Source organism: Rhinatrema bivittatum, chromosome 9, assembly GCF_901001135.1.
Source record: "Rhinatrema bivittatum chromosome 9, aRhiBiv1.1, whole genome shotgun sequence".
Lineage (NCBI taxonomy): Eukaryota > Metazoa > Chordata > Amphibia > Gymnophiona > Rhinatrematidae > Rhinatrema > Rhinatrema bivittatum.
The window spans coordinates 59,037,611-59,059,068 of NC_042623.1; the positions used below are offsets into that span (position 1 = coordinate 59,037,611).

The 21,458-nt window shown below is 48.9% G+C and overlaps 1 protein-coding gene across 1 annotated transcript in view; it reads left to right on the top strand.

Moving 5' to 3' along the window:
* Nucleotides 1-11,653: 11,653 nt before the first annotated feature.
* The window catches only part of SLC2A13 (solute carrier family 2 member 13), a 798,921-nt gene continuing 789,116 nt past the window's right edge, over nucleotides 11,654-21,458 (top strand). The window contains 3 exon segments of the mRNA XM_029615108.1: nucleotides 11,654-11,872; nucleotides 11,875-11,936; nucleotides 11,987-12,428. Coding sequence (XP_029470968.1) covers nucleotides 11,824-11,872; nucleotides 11,875-11,936; nucleotides 11,987-12,428 — 553 coding nt within the window. The 5' untranslated portion in view covers nucleotides 11,654-11,823.

The following is a 21,458-nucleotide window of genomic DNA, read 5'->3' on the forward strand; positions in this document are numbered from 1 at the left end:
TTTCTCCGATTAGTTTTAAATGTGCCACATTCTAACTTCACGGAGTGCCCCCTAGTCTTTCTATTATCCGAAAGAGTAATAACCTATTCACATCTACCCGTTCTAGACCTTTCATGATTTTAAAACACCTCTATCATATCCCCCCTCAGCCGTCTCTTCTCCAAGCTGAAAATCCTAACCTCTTAGTCTTTCCTCATAGGGAGTGATAATTGACCCAGAACTAAGTATGAAACAACATATATCTCAAAAAGTAAAAGAAGGATACACCAAACTTATGACACTCAGATTAAAACCACTATTAACGCCCACCAAACTTCCTATCAGTCTTACAAGCCCTACCTATTTTTCCAGTACCGACTATTGCAATCCCTCCTACTGGACTACCATATACCACAATAAGGACCATTACAGATTTTACAAAACTCAGCGGCTAGAATTTCTAACTGGGAAAGTAAAAGAGAACATATCACTGAAACCTTAATAGAATTACACTGGTTACCCATTGAACAAAGAATACAATACAAAACTTTATGCACCATTCATAAACTGATACACGACGAACAAAGCAGAGTGGCTGAACACAGCCCTCCGCTTACATACCCACACAGAAAAACCTAAGGTCAGCAAACAAAGCACTGCTAACTATACCATCAGTCAAAACAGCCAGATTAACACAAGTAAGGGACAGGGCCCTATCAATAGCCGGACCGATAATATGGAACACATGGCCCGGGGTAGAAATCAGATTGGAAAGAGACATCAAAACATTCAGAAAAAATTTAAAAACAGGCTATTTTAAGCAAGCATACCACAAAGAGATCAAGAGTAGAACCTAGGGAACTGTTAGTTGCGGTCAAGCAAACACCCACACAAACACACTCCTTCTTCTTAAAGTGTGTCTCCTCTCCTATATTCTAATCTCCACCTCTATCTTAAACTTCAAAGAACTAAAGTTAAGTAACACCAAACTTTTAGCAGAGTTAGAAAATCTAGACATAACTTATAACACTCACCAAATAGTACTTATTATGATATATTGTTACAGTATTTTTGATGGCACCTGTATAAGAGTTAGAATTCCAGACACTTTATGCAACACAGTTTTTGTGCCTTATTGTTGAACCGTTGTGATGGCACCCGCTTAACGACGGTATAGAAAGATTTAAATAAATCCAATAAAATAAATAAATCATTTTTGGTAGCCCTTCTCTGTACCTTCTCCATCGCAATTATATCTTTTTTGAGATGCGGCGACCAGAATTGTACACAGTATTCAAGGGCGGTCTCACCATGGAGCGATACAGAGGTATTATGACATTTTCCGTTTTATTCACCATTCCTTTTCTAATAATTACCCAACATTCTGTTTGCTTTTTGACTGCCGCAGCACACTGAACTGATGATTTCAATGTGTTATCCACTATGACGCCTAGATCTCTTTCTTGGGTTGTAGCACCTAATATGGAACCTAACATTGTGTAACTATATCATGGGTTATTTTTCCCTATATGCATCACCTTGCACTTATCCACATTAAATTTCATCTGCCATTTCGATGCCCAATTTTCCAGTCTTACAAGGTCTTCCTGCAATTTATCACAATCTGCTTGCGATTTAACTACTCTGAACAATTTTGTATCATTTGCAAATTTGATAATCTCACTTGTCGTATTTCTTTCCAGATCATTTATAAATATATTGAAAAGTAAGGGTCCCAATACAGATCCCTGAGGCACTCCACTGCCCACTCCCTTCCACTGAGAAAATTGTCCATTTAATCCTACTCTCTGTTTCCTGTCTTTTAGCCAGTTTGCAATCCACGAAAGGACATCACCACCTATCCCATGACCTTTTTTACTTTTCCTATTACATGAGCCAGCAGTAAGGGCTAAGATCCACCAAGGTTCAATGCTAATGACCTCTGGACCTGTTCTGAGAGGAACATCTTATCCCACCAAACTTAAATGTCCTAATGGAGCATAATGCTGAAAAAGCGGGTGTGATGAATGTTACTGCATTCTAAGAAGCACACTGCAGAGGTTGCTTTCTGTCTCTGCTGGGTTTCTGAAGGGATCTGCTAGTGACGATGCCACAAGTTCAGCCTGTAGTTCAGTTAATTCCTGCCAATAAAAGTCATTTGTTTACTTTGCCTGCCAGTACAGAATGCTTCCTGTTCCGGGATCTCTAATGACAATTGGTTTGTAAGACAATAAAATACTCTGAGGTCCCATACAAGGAAAGGCATCCATGACATGGTGTCTGTGCAATCTCCTGCTCACCCCTCCCTGCATTTCTCCCTGGGATGGAAAATTTGCCTGCCACATTGGCCTGCACTTGGAACCATCATGGGCAGGATGGGAGACAGGTGGGCAAATGTACCTAAGAGCCTCAGCCCAAGTCAGGATGCCCAGCACCAAAGCATGTACTCTCCAGCTGTAGGTGCCCACCCCTAGGGAGCTTCTTCTTTGATTTAATTAGACATGCCTATCCCAAAATGACAAGGCAGATGCACAGCCCCTTTTGGTCACGCTCCTCCTTATTCCTGTTTTAAAGTACTTTTTCTGCATTAATGCGGATTTTCAGAAATAACTTCACATTTTACCATTTTTTTCACTGAGCATGCTTTTTATCCTGCTCGATTTGCATTCTATTAGCTTACTGCATCTTGCTGGTTTTTCACTCCTGCTTGATTTGCATCCTATTAGCTTACTGCATCCTGCTGGACTGTGGTTTTACCATGCACATTAAGTGAAATAAATAAATGAAACAAGCCACTGCTAAAATGTAACTCTTGTTTTAGCAAGGGTTTTATTACATTGGCCCTAGGTTGGGAGAAATGCAATGAGCTGAAAGGACTCAGCTAAACAGAAAGAAGGTAGCCACCCTTCAGCCCCCTCTCTCCACTGCTGCTAATGGTGTAGGAGGCAAGGCTGCTGGCTCCTATAGTTTGCCTATAGCTCCTTGCTTCTGAGTGTATACAAGCACTGGCTGGGTGTGACCCACACAATATAGTTTGGGGACCCCTGCTCTAGTAGGGTTCTCTGCACTTAGCAGGCAAACCCGTGCTGGTGGGGGTGGGGGATGGTATCCTGGTGCAGGAACAACATGGGGCACTCATTGTTGCGCCTAGAGGTGGACCCTTGTCCTGGAGCAGCATGGAGCGGCTCCCTGATCGGACCCAGGAAGCACCTGCCACCAGGAGGCAGGGCACAGGAGGAGACAGAGGCTAACTGGAGCTTCACCACAAGAAGCCCGCGGTCTCCTCGGGTGGAGCCCTTGGGGACCTTGGCCACTTGGACTTAGGTTGGCCTCATAGGGTCTCCCGGAGATCTTGCCTACCAAGATCAAGGGTGCGCAGTCGATGTCAAGACTGGAAGCCTGGGGAATCAAGAAAGGCCAGAACAGTGTCTGTGATGACAAGGCTAGGAGCAGGCTAGGCTCAAGGAAGCATGGTCAGTAATAGCAGGGGTCAAGTTCCAAAGGTCAGTCCGAGAGTAGTCAGCCAAAGCAGGGGTCAGGTTCCAGAGATCAGACGTGGTCAATGAGGCAGGCAAAGGTCAGAATCCGGGCAGCAATTACATTTTTGCATTGGCTTGTTTTATTTATTTATTTCACTTAATGTGCACGGTAAAAACACAATCCAGCAGGATGCAGTAAGCTAATAGGATGCAAATCAAGGAGGATAAAAGCACGCTAAGTGAACGTTGTCAAGAGCAGGCAGAGGTCAGCACAGAGAGTCAGTCCAAGATGGTACTATCTGGGGGAACGCAGAGGAACAGACAGACACGGGAACAGAAGGACGCTGGAACAGGAAGATGCTGAAACAGGAAGGACACTGGAACAGGAAGACGCTGGAACAAGCGATGAGACACTGAGGCAAACTAGAACACACACGGTGTCAACCCGATTTGCAAGGCAAGGAAGTGCAGGCAGGGACTTCCTTTAATATCGTGATCAATCAGGGCGCGCTGCGGAGCTTGGACCTGCCCCTGGCCCTTTAAGGGATTGGGCGGTACGCACGCGCGTGCCTAGGGGCGGGGCCAATGCCATGGAGGACGCTGAGTCCCGTCGTGAGGCCTGGTGCGCTGAGGAAGGCCTGGCAACCACTGCTGCGGGATGCCGAGGCCTCGAGGAGCTTGCAGCTGCTGCGGGGGAGGCCGATCGGGACCTGCAGAGGAGTTGGGAAGGTGAAGCAGGCCCGTGCGCGGCCCAAGCATGGATGGGGCGCACACAGTACCCCCCCCCCCCTCTAGACCTCACTCTATGCAGGCGATGTTTCTCAGGGTGAGCCTTATGGAAGGCCCTGAGGAGCTCATTGTCTAGGATGTTGTGTGAGGGTTCCCAGGAGTCTTCTTCGGCCCCATATCCTTCCCAGGCAAGAAGATATTCCCAGTGGCCTTGGCGCCGACGGACGTCGAAGATCTCTCTTTACCTGGAGGGTGTTGTCAGGTTCTGTGGAGATTTGTGGAGGTAGAGGATCTCTGCGGGACGGCCAGGAGAGTACGAGAGGCTTTAACAAGGAGACGTGAAAAGTATTATGGATACCCATAGCACAAGGTAATTGTAGCTGGTACGAAACAGCTCCCACTCTTCGGAGGACCGGAATGGACCAATATATTTTGGTGCCAGGTGATGTGAGGGAGGGAGTTGCAACCTGTTGTGTCGGGTGCTTAACCACACCTTCTGGCCAGGACGAAAAGAATGGAGTAGGATGTCTGTGGGCATCGGAGGTACGCTTGGAACGTTTGGCGGCCTAGTTGAGGCATTCTTTGACTTGGTTCCACACCTGGCGAATGATGTGAGCCATAAACTGAGCGGCTGGCGATGGGATGGAGAGAGGGTACTGATAATGGTAAACGTGGTTGTCGACCAAACACCACAGAAAATGGTGATACATCGGTGGCAGAGGCAACATGGTATTATGTGACAGTTCCGCCCAAGGCAGTAGGTCGGACCAGTTGTCCTGCTGATCGTTCACATACGAGGTGAAGGAAAGTCTTCAGGTCTGATTGGTTCTTTCTGCTTGGCCGTTGGCATTGAGGGTGATAGGCCGACGTGAAATTCAAAGTTATGTTGAACTTTTTACACAAGGAGCGCCCGTAGTACCTTGCAGTGAATTGTGGTCCTCAGTCCGATATGATCTCTTGGAAAGGCCATGGAGACGAAAGACATGCTTGAGGAACAATTTGGCCAACTCTGGAGCTAAGGGAAGGCCATGAAGGAGAATGAAGTGACCCATTTTGGAAAAAACGGTCAATGATGACCCAGATCAGTGTATTATTCTGTGACGATGGCAGATCTGTGATGAAATCCGTCGATATGCTTGACCAAGATTCAGTGGGAGCTGGAAGCGTTTGGAGAAGACCCCATGATCGCCCTGTTGGGGGTTTGTTTGGGCACAGTGGGGCATGAGTCAATATAGTTGCAGGAGTCTTGCACCATATTGGGCCACCAATTAATGTTTTCTGCAACATCTTGAGGGTTCTTGTGCGGCCCGGATGACCTGCCAACTTAGAATCGTGGGCCCACTTAAGAACCCACTCACGTAACCTCCATGGAATGACGTAGTGGTCACTGCGAGAGCTACACAGGCAGGGTCAATGATATGTCTAGGGACATCGGGAATGTCTTCTGGTTCGAAGGATCTGGAGTGCGCATCTGCACGGAGGTTCTTCGAGGCCGGACGGTAGCGCAGTTCGAAATTGAACCTCTCGAAGAACAGCACCCATTGGGTTTGCCTCGGGTTCAGGAGTTGAGCCTCTTTTAGGTGCTCGAGGTTTTTGTGGTCGATGAAGATGGTAAATTTGTGTTGCTCCAACCAGGGGCGCCACTCTTGGAGGGCCAACTTGACCGCTAAGAGTTCCCGGTCTCGACTGTACAGTTCTGTTCAGTAGATAAGAACTTGTGCGAATAGAATGAACATGGTACCAATGTACCCTTGGGAGAAAATTGGCTTAAGACCGCTCCAGCTCCAATAGCGGATGCGTCGACTTCTACGACGAATGGGCTTCTTGGGTCTGGGTGTTGCAGGCACAGGCCGGAACAGAAGGCTTCTTTTAGTGTTTGGAAGGCAGCTTGTGCTTTGGGAGTCCAAACATGAGTGTTAGCCCCTTTCTTTGTCATGGCGGTGAGCGGAGCGGCCAGGGTAGAGTAATTTTGCAATAAAGCTTCTATAATAGCTCGTTGAAACCAAGAAGCGTTGCAATGCTCAGAGGCCAACTGGCTGAGGCCAGTCTCGAATGCCTTGAAGTTTCTCTGGATCCATAGAAAATCCTCGATCGGAGATGATACACCCTAGGAAGGGTAGGCGGTTCTGCTCGAAGATGCATTTCTCCAATTTGGTATAGAGATGGTTCTCTCTCAGGCGATTGAAGTATGGGCCTCTGACGTGATCATGATGTGATTCCAGATCTTTAGAGAAAATTAGAATGTCATCCAGGTATACGACCACGGAGGAATATAGGAGATCTCGGAGAATTTAGTTCATGAGATGTTGAAAGACAGCAGGGGGCGTTACAATAAACCGAAGGGCATTACGATTGTACTCATAGTCCCATCCCTTAGTGTTGAATGCGGTCTTCCAAAAATCTTCCAGTTGGATACGTACAAGATTGTACGCACCCTCAGATCCAACTTGATAAAGATCCGAGCCCCTTGGAGGTGGTCAAACAGCTCGCTGATGAGGGTGGTAATGGGTACTGGTCTTTGCGGGTTATGGCGGTTAAGCCCCTCTATAGTCAATAGAAGGGCATAACCCTCCGTCCTTTTTCTTGATGAAGAAAAATCCCGCTCCCAGCGGGAGAGTCGAGGGTCTAATGAACCCTTTTTCTAGGTTTTCTTTAATATACTCGGACATGGCTAGGGTTTCTGGACGAGACAATGGGTATGTTCTGCCCTTGGGAGGCGTTGTGCCCAGCAGAAGCTCAATAGGGCAATTCAGCTTGCGAAGTGGAGGTAACGTGTTAGCCTTTTGCTTCGAGAAGACGTCCTCGAACTCGATGTACTGCGGCTGGTAGCCCAGTAAGGGTGGTGGACTTTAGGACGGTTACCACTGGAGATACTGTCGTAGACAGGTCTTCTGGCATTTGGGACCCCACTGCACCAACTGCAAGGAATCCCAATCGAATTGAGGCCAGTGGATCTGGAGCCAGGGTAGCCAGGACGACTGGATGTGTCGAACGCTTCAGTACATAGAAGGACATCTCTTCCTCGTGGAGAGTGCCCATGGTGAGGCGGATGGCCACTGTTCAAGGGTGATGAGTCTAGGAATGTGTTCCCCTTGGATGGACCACAATGCGAAGGGCTACCTCTAAGGGTTTTGTAGAGGAATGTCCAGGAATCTTGACAATGTCGACCATAATGAAGCTGCCACTTGCCCCTATATCGACAAAGGCCAGTGGTGGGAAGGAGCGAGACCAGATGCTAATGTAGACTGGAAGTAGAAGTTGGAGGCCAGTGACAGTAGTGCCCCAAGCTTGGGACCCCTGCCAGGCTCAGGCGTTGCAGTTCCCAGTCGCACCGGGCAAGACTGCCGAAGATGTCCAGAAGCACCACAGTAAAGGCAGAGACCCTCCTTCCTCCGAGGAAGATGCTCGGTCAGAGACAGTCGCCCACGGTTAACCTGCATAGGTTCCTCAGCAGGAGGTGGTGGTACCAATGAAACCTTAGAGGGAGGGCTTTCGGCACGTGTTGGGCTGGGGTAGGATGATCGAGAGGCCTTCAATTCTAGGCGCTTTGCCGGAATCGATGGTCGGTTCTCCCGGTGAGGGAGATCAGGTCCTCTAGAGATGTGGGAGTCTCATGGACGGCGAGTTTTCATCTTTGAGAGCACTGGAGAGACTATCTAGGAAGATGGCTTGCAGACAATCCTCTTGCCACCCGAGCAGGGTCCTGAATTCCACCGTGTACTCGGAGATGGTTTTTGACCCTTGACGGAGGTGGAGGAGGTTATGGCTGGCTACTGTTTGCCGACCCAGGTCTCCGAAGGTCTGCTTGAAGACAGTGACGAACTCTGATAGTTGGGAGAGCATGGGATCGGAGCGTTCCCACAATGGAGAAGCCCATGATAGAGCTTTTCCCTCCAAGCGGGGAAAGAATGAAGGTTACTTTCGTGGTTTCCTTCAGGAACAAGGGGGGGTTGCAGTGCAAATTGCATGAAGCATGATTCAGGAAGCCTCAACAGAGGCGTGGATCTCCGTTTAAACCGAGGAGGTGCTGGGAGAGCCAATGTGATGCTCTGGGGTAGCAGAGAAGCCGACAGGCCCACGTGGGTTGGCCAGAGCTGTATCTCGCAGCTGGGAACGAAGCTCTTTGCCCCAAGAGGCCAATGATTCCAAGGCTCGTCGATGTTCTTGGACAGTTGCGGCCAAACCATGGTAGGGCCCGGGAGGCAGGGGACTCCACCAAGTCCATGGCCTTGGCAAACCTGTTGCGCCTGGAGGCGGACCCTTGGCCTGGAGCAGCGTGGGGTGGCTCCCTGGTCAGCCCCAGGAAGCACCTGCCATCAGAAGGCGGCGCACAGGAGGAGACAGAGGCTAGCTGGAGCTTCACCACTGGAAGCCCGCGGTCCCCCCAGGTGGAGCCCTTGTGGACCCAGGCCGCTTGGACTTAGGTGGGCCTCGCAGGGTCTCGGAGAGGAAGTATAAAGGTGTGCCCACCAAGATCAAAGGTGCGTGGTCGATGTCAAGACTGGAAGCCTGGGGAATCAAAGAAGGCAAGAACAAGTGTCTGCGGATGACAAGGCTAGGAGCAGGGCTAGGCTCAAGGAGGCGGTGGTCAGTAATAGCAGGGGTCAAGTTCCAAAGGTCAGTCCGAGAGTAGTCAGCCAAAGCAGGGGTCAAGTTCCAAAGGTCAGACCGAGAGTAGTCAGCCAAAGCAGGGGTCAGGTTCCAGAGATCAGATGTGGTCAAGGAGGCAGGCAAAGGTCAGAATCCAGGCAGCGATCAACGTAGTTAAGAGCAGGCAGAGGTCAGTACCAGAGAGTCAGACCCAAGAGGTACTACCTGGGGGAACGCAGGAAGACAGACACTGGAACAGAAGGACGCTGGAACAGAAGGATGCTAGAACAGAAGGACGCTGTGGAACAAACACTGGCACAACACTGGCACAAGCGATTGAGACACTGAGGCCAAAGTAGTAAACCCCCACGGCATCGACCCGATTGCCAAGGCAAGGAAATGCAGGCAGGACTTACTTTAATATTGTAATCAATTCAGGGTGCGCTGCGGAGCTGGACCCTCCCCTGGCCCTTTAAGGGATCGGGCAGTCCGCTGCGCGCACGGCCTAGGGGCAGGGCAGATGCCATGTAGGACGCCGAGCCCCGTCGTGAGGCCTTGTGCGCTGAGGAAGGCCTGGTGACCACCGCCGCGGTGACGCCGAGGCCTCGAGGAGCTTGCAGATGCTGCGGGGAGGCCAACCTGGGACCTGCAGAGGAGCTGGGAAGGTGAGCAGGTCCGTGTGTGGGCCGAGCGCGGACGGGGCGCCCAAACACTCATGGGCCAAGCCAACATCCTAAGACTGCAGCAGTCCAGCATAGAAGAACTTAAACACCAAGACCTAAAATCATGAGTAAGCAGATCACTGCTGTTTACAGGTTTGTGCGTTACAAAATATATGCTGCCACCGAATCCATGGCTTCAGGGGCAGGAACCCAAACTTTTAATAATAATTACTGTGTTTATTCAAATAAAGGCTGCTGCCTGTTTTATTCCAAAGAATGCGTGAGGTTTTATTTATGATGACAGAAGAGATGACAGCAAGATATCATGGACTACCCATGGTATAAGCACATCACTCACCTTAGTATTTGCCCAGGCACCAATTTCAACCAAGTACATATACCCAGCTCAAATTCATCCTGGTATATTTTTCATCCAGACACACTCAGCTACACACATCTTAATCAGGTTCACTAAATGCAGTCCCGATATACATTTCTGTAGTTTACTCCTAGGGGAATTCTGCCCTACTGCGGAGAACAGAATTTTCGTAGAATTCCCCTCCTGCGCAGCTGCGCAGAATTTGGCAGGTCCTGGCGTGCCACAAGCAGAGACTGTCCCATTCTCGGCAAAGATGGAGCAGGCCCCAGTATGCTGCGAGCGGAGCCTGTCCTGCTCGCGGCGAAGATGAAGCAGGCCTCGACATACCACAAGTGGGATGGCCTCCGCTCGCAACACGCCAGAGCCTGCTCCGGTAAGAGTGAGTCTGTGTGTGTGTAAGACTACGAGCCTGGGTGGTGAGAGAGAGAGCATGTGTGAGAGTGCGTGGGTGCCAGACAGAGGGCGCCTACGTGAGGAGATTGTGAAGGAGTGTGTATATGTGTGAGAGATTGGGAGCTGGTGTGTGTGAAAAAGGGATTGTGTCTATGTGAGGGTGCTTGTTTGTTTGTGAGAGGGAGCCTGTGTGAGGGTGTGTGTATGTGTAAGAAAGAGAGCCTGTGTGAAGGGATGTCGGTGTGTGTTAGAGGGAGTCTATGTCTAGGGGGGGGGGGGTGAGCGAGAGAGGGAGCCAGTATGCAGGGGTGTGTGCGAGAGAGATATAGGTAGCCTGTGTGAGAAAGAAAGGGAGCCTGTGTGGATATGTGTGCAAGAGAGAGAAGGAGCCTGTATGAGGGTATGTATGTGCACGAGAGAGAGGGAACTTGTGTGGTGTGTGTGAGCTAGAAAGGGACAGAGGAGGCCTGTGTGAGGAGCAGTACTGAGAGAGGAGTCAAACTCTGGGAGTTGAGATAGAGTGGAAGGGATTGAGTGGCAAGTGGAAGAGTTGGGGCCTAAAAGGTCAAAGTGAAAGGAGGCTGGCCAGGGGAGTAGGGAGCAAGGGTGTAACAGACACTCTTATAGTGAACTTCTAGAAAAATTCTGCTCAAAATATTTAAAACTCAGCATCTTTCAGTAATAACTTTTTTGTGCATTACATGTTAATTAATTATTAAGACTCATGTATATAGTGTTATTTTGACCAATATAAAGTATGCATAATTTTAATTTGTTTTGCACAGAATTCCCCCAGCTATCTGACCTTTCTCCACCTCATACTACCCTTGATGCGCTTGAAAGTTAGTCATTTCTAGTTAGCACGGTTCCTGACAGCTCTCTTCTTTAGACACATGCAGTGAAGGTGTCAAAAACATACTGCCACGTCTTACTCGTCCTCCCCTCACCTCTGCCCCCGGTGGCTACATTCCTTCTTCCGGAAACAGAAGAAGGCAAAGCCCGGCAGGCAAAAAAATTCATTCCAAACTCTTTACAACCAGTAAACAGAGGGTGTGGTTTACAAACGAATGCAGGGAATGCGCGATCAGCGTGCGAAACCCTCTTCCACGGGGAGAGGCAGCCGAGCTCAGGGAACGTGACAGCAGGCCGGCAGAACGAAAGCGAAAAGAACCCTTCCTCCCTCTCTCCAGGGAGCGGGCGGCTCCACGTGACTCAGTCCTCTGAGGAAGGACGGCCGCCGCGAGCACGCGTATGTATGTATGTATGTATTTGTATGTGTGTGTGTGTGTGGTGGGGTGCGAACGGGTGACGAAGGCGCACTTTGCCCCGCCCTTGCCCCCTCCCCTCCGGCGCCCGGCTCCACTTCTCTGTCCACTGAGCGCGGGGAAGTGCTGCCAGGCTGGTTGTTCCGCTCCTGTCCTATCTGCACGAACTCACCCCCTCGACCCCCCACCCCCCCCGGCCAGGCAATGCCAGACCCCCTGAAGGCGGGCGGGGGCGGCGAAGGAAAAGAGTGAAGCGCCGCGGTCTCTGCCGACGAAGCGGCACCAGCCCTTAAGATACATCCCGGCTTCTCCCCGCGCCGGACAGGGCACGGGCGCCCAGTCTCCCTATGTCCCGCAAGGCGAGCGAGAATGTGGAGTACACCCTGCGGAGCCTGAGCACCTGATGAGGGAGAAGCGGCGCAAGCGGGATGAGAGCGCCGGCGAGCGGAGCCTGGTGGCGGCCGATTCCTGCACCAGCATCAAACAGCGGCCAGGGGGCATCCAGCGGAGGCGGGCGGCAGTGGGGTCGCTTCCTCGGCCGGTGCTGCTGGTGGTGGTGGCAGTGGCACTGCCGGCGGCGGGGACCTGGAGCGCGCCGCCCGGCGCCAGTTCCAGCGCGATGTCACCCCGACTTTTGTCTACGTGCTGTCAGTGTTCTCGGCGCTGGGGGGCTTCCTCTTCGGCTACGATACGGGGGTGGTGTCCGGGGCCATGCTGTTACTGAAGAAGCAGCTGAACCTGACGGCGCTCTGGCAGGAGCTGCTCGTGTCCAGCACGGTGGGGGCGGCGGCGGTGGCGGCCCTCCTGGGCGGGGTGCTGAACGGCACGTGCGGGCGCAGACCCTCCATCCTGCTGGCCAGCTCCCTCTTCACGGCCGGGGCTGCAGTGCTGGCGGCGGCCGGCAGCAAGGAGACCCTGCTGGCGGGACGCATTGTGGTCGGACTCGGGATCGGTAAGTTATTAAGTAATGCATAGCATCTCCTGGTTTCCCTGCGTTTTTGTCTGGCTTTAGTCACTCAAACACCAAGATTTTTTTTTTTGTTTTTGTTCGAGCATGAAGCACAAATGGGACATGCTGGCGTTCTTGGGCTGCCAGATCCATCATGCAGGAAGCCCCTTCCCCTCTCGGCAGTGCCATTGGTTTGGGCTACATGCGGAAAGTGAGTGGAGGGTTGGCCGCCAGATGCTGAATGAATGGTTTTTCCTGGGGGGGGAGGGGCAGCGGGCACTACAAACTTTTCTCTGTTCTTGCTTGGGTACCGTTGGCGCCGCCAAGTTCTTTGCCTCCCACTCCCGGGAGGCGAGCAGAGCAGCGCTTATTCATGATAACATGGAGTAACGAAGCCGTGTGCCGAGGGACGCGCCTTCAAGGGAAAAGGCCCGGAGGGGGGGGCAGGGCCCCGATTTGCCAGTCCGTGCCCAGTGTGAGGTTGTCATTCCGGCCCGCGTGCAGCGGGTTCCCTGAAAGGCTCGCGGCAGCTGTGAGGCGCGCAGGTGTTAGCTTTGCGCATACCGTGACAGGGATAAATCTCCGTGGTAAGCCAGGTCAGGTTGGCCTGTCAGTCTCTCAGATTTACTTCTGGTGCTTTTGTGGCGGGGCGGGATCTTGCGCACTTGCTTGGAGTGTGCCATCCCTTCCTCCGTTTGAGTCTTCTAATTGTGTTCACCTCACAACCTCTTTCCCCCTCCCACTCAACAAAAAGTGCTTAGTTGTGTAAAGCAATCTTAGGGGGTCCAATGGCTTCGAGTTGAATTTCATTATTTCTTTCTCGCTCACACAATAGCACCTGACAGTTGCTATCCTACTTCCTGAAGGTGTGTGCTGATGGTGTTCCCCAGTTTAATTGTACTTTATGGCTTGAGTCCAGAAAATTACCATGTAGCTTCACTAAATATAGACTGTAAAGGGTGGGGAGGCAAATATACGTTCCAGTTACTCATGTTGAGATGTCACATCTGTCCCATTTTTGTGCAAACATTTAACTCCTTTTTGTAATTTTTTTCCTCTTCAAATGAAACCTTTCCCTTAAAATATTTAAAATTTTATATTTATTTTTGATGCCCCATATATTTTTAACTCAACATTTTTTTGTTTTTAAACTATATATATAGATAAACATGTCAGAGTGCCCATTAAACAAGTGTACAAGGAATAATGCCAAGTACCTCCATTAGGGAAAAAACTGAAACCAGGAATAGACAACTTTAAAAACACTGCAGTCTTAGACGAAACAAGAGGATGTTGTGGTCTACTGAATCAAATGCTGATGAAATATGAAGTATTAAAAGGATGTAGGTAGTCCGACTGTCAAGTCCTATTTTAAAGGTATCTATTAACGAGATTTCCTGAAGGCAAATTGGTGTGAATCTAAAATGGAGTGTTGGTCTACAAAATCAGTTATTGGCGTAATACTATGCATTCTAAGAGATGAATTGTAAAAGCCCATCGCATGCATTAATTAGGAGATGCACGAATAAAGTCAGGCTTGTGTGAGCCAAGTGGATTTTTAAAAGCCACCAAGATATGTGCGTATCTCCAGCAGAGTTCATATCTCAAAAGTTTTCAAAAAGTGACGTGGTGTGGTCTGGATGGCGCATGGGCATTTTGGGGCGTGAACCTGAGATGTGTGCGTGAATACTTGCACGCACTGAGGTCCCCTGCCATGTAACTTTACTTCTGTATTGGATGATGTGTAAGTTAAAAATTAAAGAAAACTAGACAGATCTGCGGGGTTTTAAGGGTCAGGGCCAACTGGGGGGAGTGAAGGCTATTAAATTAAGGAGCTTTGGAGGAGCTATCTCTTTATTTGGTGAACTGGGGGCACACAGGTAAAACTGGGAATGGTGTCGGGGCTCGCCCCTTTTAAAATCCCCTAATTAATGTGATAGAAGCAGGATTTGAACGCGCATACACGCGCCCACTTATTTGGCACACATGTGCGTGTAGCCAAACTATTTTATAACATGCGTGCATGTACAGGCATGTTATAAAATGGCCGTGTCCCTGGGTGCGGGCTGAAGTACACGCGCAAATGTGCACACACCCGCTGGTTTGAAAGTTTCCGTCCCTGAATTTAGTCAAAAGAAACGATAATCCTATCGAGAGGACTAAGTCTGTCTCTCAAAGAGATCTTGACAGAATGTAGCATCCTGCTAGCTGAACACATTTTAAAGAATAAATATTGTATTGACTGAAAGTCCAACAATTATACTTATGCTTAGATTATATGACACTGAATTAGCACTCATTCTAGCTTCATGGAGCAGGGGCTTGTATATATTTACCTGTACAGTGCTGCTTATGTCTAATAGTACTGCATACATAAGTTTTAGTAACTTTTATTAAATGCTTTAAATCCAAAGCTTGTCCAAAAAAACACATTAAAATTGAGTCACCTGAGGGAGCATGCATTAGAGAGCTTGCTGCCAGATGGCTGGATGAGAGATCTGCCCTTTGAGGAACAAACCAAAAGTCAGCAAACTCTGCAAGGAAAATATTTTCTCTTCCAAATACTTATCCCAAGAATTAACTCATGGCCATTGATACGAATTACCTCTATCCAGGGGACGCTCCTTCCAGGACCTGTCCTGATGTCCATGGCACAGATTACTGTCCGCACCGGGGCGATCCATTCGGAGGAGATAACCTTCCTAGTGTTGGATAAGGCTGTCCACCCTGTGGTGCTAGGGTTGCCGTGGTTACAGAAGCACTCACCCACGATTCAGTGGGATATGTTACAGATTGTCAAGTGGAGTCCTTTCTGCTTAGCTAATTGTATGAAAGTGCCTAAGATTCCCGCACTTCCGTTGATGCACTCTGCCTTAGGTCCTCCTGCACCTTATGAGGACTTTACAGACGTATTTTCCAAGACCAAGGCAGAAATCCTTCTGTAGCATCATTCGTATGACTGCGCTATAGACTTGTTACCTGGTACTATGCCTCCCCGAGGAAGGGTGTATCCCTTATCATTACCTGAGATCCGGGCCATGTTCGAGTACATTTCAGAGAATTTGGCCAAGGGGTTCATTCGCCCGTCCAAGTCGCCTGCAGGGGCAGGTTTCTTTTTTGTCAGCAAGAAGGACGGCTCGCTGAGACCGTGCATAGACTATCGAGGCCTAAATTCCATTACTAAGCGAGACCGTTACCCGCTCCCGTTAATCCTGGAGCTCCTCGATCGGCTCCAGGGAGCGAAGATTTTCACAAAGTTGGACTTACGAGGAGCGTACAACTTAGTCAGAATCCATCCCGGAGATGAGTGGAAAACTGCGTTTAATACCAGAGATGGGCATTACGAGTATCTGGTGATGCCTTTTGGCTTATGTAATGCCCCAGCGGTGTTCCAGCACCTTATGAATGAGGTGTTGCGGGACCTTCTGAACACTTGCGTAATCGTTTACCTCGACGATGTGTTAATCTACTCCCAGGATCTGCCTTCACACCGTCAGCATGTCCGTCAAGTGCTCCAAATACTTAGGGAGCATGGTCTGTACGCAAAACTGGAAAAATGCAGCTTTGAGAAGACGTCCCTGCTGTTCCTGGGCTACATAGTCTCTGCAACAGGCTTTCAAACGGATCCTGAGAAAGTGGCGGCAATTAAGAATTGGCCCCGGCCTAAGGGCCTTAAAGCATTGCAACGCTTCCTCGGCTTTTCCAATTTCTACCGTGACTTTATTCCTAACTACTCCCGTATTGTGGCCCCGTTGACTGCCCTCACCCGAAAGGGGGCCAACATGCTGGATTGGCCTGATCCCGCCTGCCAAGCTTTTGAGGCCCTTAAGGAAGCCTTCTTGTTAGACACCTGCCTTCGTCATCCGGATTCCAGCCGGCTCTTTGTGGTGGAAGTTGATGCCTCCAATGTGGCCATGGGGGCCGTGCTGAGCCAGTACTCTGATTCTGGACAATTGCTACCCTGTTCATATTTCTCGAAGAAATTCTCTCCGGCAGAGAGCAACTACTGTGTTGGTGATAAAGAGTTGCTAGCCGTGAAACTTGCCCTGGAGGAATGGAGACAGTGGTTGGAAGGAGCCAACCATCCGGTTACGATTTACACCGATCACAAAAACTTAGCATTTTTTAAGCAAGCCCAACGCCTGAACCCAACCCGGTGGTTGCTGTTTTTTGATCGGTTCGACTTTACCTTACACTATCGACCCGGCTCTAAGAATGTTTGAGCCGACGCGCTCTCACGCTCTTCTGAGGTCAAAGAGACCCCTGAGATGCATCAGTTTATTTTGGATCCTGTGAAAGTCAGTCTAGCAACAACCTTGGTGTCTTCCCAAGGGAAGACCGTTGTTCCATATTGCTCCCGGAGAGCAGTCCTCACTTGGGCCCATGACTCCCTCATTGGGGGCAATGCTGGCTGTAAAGGGACCTTAGACTTGTTGAACAGATTCTACTGGTGGCCGACGGTGAGACAGGACGTCCAAGCTTTTGTGGGTTCGTGCCCTACCTGCGCCGTTCAGAAGCTGCTCATCGGGAGGCCCAGGGGCCTGTTGCAACCATTGCCCATCCCGGTGGAGCCTTGGACACACATCTCCACCGACTTCGTAGTGGACCTTCCCATCTCAGGAGGTAATTTGGTCATTTGGGTGACTGTAGACTGATTCTCCAAGATGGCGCACTTTGTCCCCCTGCCAAAGTTGCCTTCTGCACCTGACCTAGCTATCCTTTTCGCTCAGCATATCTTTAGACTTCATGGTCTCCCGCAGGATATAGTCTCCGATCGAGGACCACAGTTTACTGCTTATTATTGGAAGGCACTATGCAAACGCTTCAGTGTGCAACTTAGTCTTTCATCTGCGTTCCATCCTCAAAGTAATGGGCAAACGGAATGAACTAACCGAACCTTGAAGACTTTTCTCCGTTCGTTCGTGAACGAACGCCAAGATAATTGGGCCAAGCTACTCCCATGGGCGGAGTTCTCGTTTAACAATCACACGCATGCTGCTACTGGAAGTTCGCCTTTCCTGGTCGTCTTTGGGAAGCAACTTCGACCGCCCTTGCCTTCACCTGAACCTAGTGCACTCCCGGCAGTGCAACTTTCAGCCCGCCAGCTTCTTTCCTTGTGGACGTCTATCCAGGGAAAGATCCGTAAAGCCGCCCAGTCCGCCAAGAAATGGACGGATAGGCATCATCAGCCAGCACCTATCTTCCTCCCAGGAGACCGTGTCCGGCTTAGTACCAAAAATCTACAGCTACATATTCCGTCTCGAAGACTAGCTCCAAGATTCTGTGGGCCTTTCCGAGTCGCCGAACGAGTGGGAGCAGTCTCGTACCGACTACGCCTACCCTCCTCCATGTGCATACATGACGTGTTCCATGTGTCATTGCTGAAGCCTCTTGTTTTATCCAGATACCACTCCTGGGCTCCTGAACCTTCAGACCCTTCAGTACCGGACTAGGTTACGTATCAAGTACGTGAGGTCTTGGATGTCCAGTTTCACCAACGCCGATGGGAGTACCTGCTTGCCTGGGAGGGTTGTGGACCCGAGGATAATTCTTGGGAACCGGCCCGTAACATCCTTGACAAGGACTTATTACGGCAGTTCCATCTGGACCACCCGAGTAAACCCAGACCGGCTAAGAGGGGAGGTACTGTTTCGGTTCTGGCCGCGAGCGCCGCGACCAGACCCTTACCTCCGTGTTCCTGGACCCGTTCCCGTTTTCATTGGCCTAGTTCCTGGCCTGTTCGGCGGCGTCCCTGCGAGGGCAGCGCCGCCGGGAAGCCTTCCATGGACGCCCTGTCTCTAGGCACGCGCGCGCCACTTGGGCGCTTTTCTAGGCCATTTCCCGCCAGTGGTGACTCCGCCCAATTCCTGATGTCAGACGTCGCGGCCTTGATAAGCCGGCCGTGGCCACTCAGTCTTTGTCTTGCAACGGGCTTACCTACCGGATCCCTGTTGTGCTGTGCCCCAGAGCGACCTGCCTTGCTATTCGCTCCGTTCCTGCTTGCCTGCTACAGTACCTGCTTGGTTCCTACTTGCCTGCTACAGTACCTGCCTGGTTCCTGTTTACCTGCTACAGTTCCTGCCTGGTTCCAGAACCCGAGCCCTGTTACAGTACTGACCTACTGTCCTAGTCTGGTTCCAGTTCCCAGTCCTGATCCACTACCGCTTAAGTCACAGTGGCCGGGCCCCTACGGGCTCCTCCCGGGGGGGCTTCGGCTTCCAAGGGTGAAGTCACCTAAGTCCCAGCGGTTGGGCTCCTTCGGGCTCCTCCCGGGGGAGTACCAGCTTCCAGGGTGAAGAGCACCTCTACGTCCAGCCTGAACATCTGCCTACCGGCCTGCCACATACTAGAGACATTGACCATCTTTCCCAGTCTCCTGCAGGTAGGCCCAAGGGTCCACTAAACTGAGACTCCCATAACAAGTATGTGGAGAATACAGTATAGTAATCTAGATGTGTGGAAATCTTGCAGATTTATTGATAAATGATGTAACTTGACGTGTGAGCCAATGAGTTTTGCCACCAACTTAACAGCTTTTCAGAGAAAATCTAGAGATGAAGATATGAGAAGGCATGTAAATAATGGAAATGGTCTATAGGAATATATTTTTGCATTATAAAGAGTGTGAGAACATGCACCAACTTAAAAGTGATAAACTTAATGGGCGTCAATAGTCCCAGACATTTAGACCGATGCAATACCATGCGCTGGCCGCAGAGTACAGCTCAACACATGACTGGACGTGTGTCTATAATCCCCAATGCAAAATGGGGGTTAGTGTGTCCAAAATGCGCATCGAAAAGAGTGTGTAGCTAATAGCGCTGGTCACATGCAAATTCATGTTGATGAGGCTATTATCTATTTCTCCCCCCCTCGTGCAAAAAAAAAAAAGTGTGCCCGATGTGCACATTTTTACCCTCAAAAATTAACGCCTATCCTGGAGCAGGCGTTAATACTTGAAGAGCCCAAAAAGTTTACAGAAAAGCAGAAAATACTGCTTTTCTGTAGTTCCTTTGACTTAATATTGTGGCAATATTATGTTGGAGGAATCGAAAAAGAAGAACTCTTAAAAAAAAAAAAAAAAAGTGTGTCAGCAGTCAGGTTAGGAAAGGGGATGCTCAATTAACGAGCATCCATTTTCCAAACCTGTGGCTGTGCACAGATTAGGAGACTGGAGGCTCGTAAAATTGAGCGTCCATCTTCCTGACCCACTGACAGCCACCTCTCCTGGTTGCCCGATGCCAAGGAGGCGCTAGGGACGTAAAACTTTCCCTAGCACCACCTTTTTACCACGGTAGCCGATTTAAACAATAAATTGGGTGCCTGGTAGAGGTGGATCGGCATGTGTTAAGAGAGCGGGCGCTCAATTATTGCATTGGCCTGATTGTGTTTTACACATACAGTAAAAGGATGCAGTCAGATTCACTGTAACTCTGGAATTTTGTATGCCAGAGAGTGAGGGAGGCAAATTGTATGCATATTGAACTGTAAAAGCAAGATGAACACAGTTGGTTTACTTGCAAAACAAATATTTCCAGAGATTTCATGGGAATTGCATTGAGCACGTGGCGTAGCAACGATTTGTGCGGCAATCTGTCAACATGTCTGTTGACTTAATGTTAACGCTGGCTTCCAGTTAATACCTAGGATTTGGCTCTCTGTGGGATGGTTTCGGTGCCAGATATAGGCACAATCTACCTAAGCTATACTTTAGGTCCTTGGATTGAGGGGTCCCTAAGAACATAAAAAATACTAAATTTCAAGTTTAAACATTTTTTTTTTGGTAATGTTATGGGGCCTCTTCAACTTGACATAGCTTGGGGTCTCAGCATATCTTAATGGTATTTATATGGAAAAAAAAGGTGCCGATATTCACGTATGGATACAATTTTTTTTTTCGAAGGACATGGAGTTCAAAAGGTGCCAGTACTCAGTACTGGCAAGTGCCCCCTAGCAAAAGTCTTGCGTGGACGGTATATGTGGCTTTGTACAATAGAAGGGAAAACTTGAATCTCTCAAAACCTGCTATATTAGATACACCAAAAAAGAGAGAGATACCTAGCTATACATCCTGGATACTTCTGCATATATTTTAGATGAATCAATACATCCAAACAATGAGATAATATCGATATATTTATTCATACAGTATAAATTAACCATAACATCTTCCCTCTTTTTTACCTGTAAATTTAAGATGTAAATATTACATACTGTAGGAGTATCTGGTGGATATCTTACATATGATTAACAGAATTTAATCTGATAACTTTATAATACAAATTCTTTAGCATTAGGGAGTAGATACAGACACTTTTATTTTATTATTTAGAGTTTTTATATACCGGCAATCATGAAAACATATCTTGCTGGTTTACATAGAATGGGGGTGCAATAAAATACATAGAACTTAAGAACAAAGAACTAGAACTGTGGTGACAGAAGGTACAGTTACATTTAACAAGGTGGCCAAACTTGGAGTAGGAAAAATAGAAAAGAGGATAGAAAATGGTTAAACAATATACAATTTAAATGTAGTATACAAAATAGATAAATGTTATAAACAAACGGCAAGGTGATTTAGGAGTTATTGGATACTTTTATAAGGTAGTTGTTCTCCACACACACACGCATACACAGAAAATATACCGAAGGGCTTGCCTGTATTCCCATAGGCTTACCTCGGGGCTAATTCTCAGGAAAGAGGGAGATACCGAGGGGATTCTGTACCTCAGGGTTTCTCCGATACACAAGCAAACTTGTATACATCCAGGATCCAGGTAATGGATGAAAGTTTTTGTACTTGCTAAGCAAAAGGATAACACAAAAGATAAATAACAGCAAGCACTAGAGAGTTGATTGCAGACAAATAATAACTACTAGAAAATTATTAAAAGATACATGCAAAGATAGCAAATCTTACTTTCCTAATGACAATTGAAATGGGCCCAGCAATTCAGTCTGCACTCTCAGCTCTGGAAGTCTGATAAGCAACAATGATGCTGAGATTCTTATAGCTCTGCTTTTCTTTAT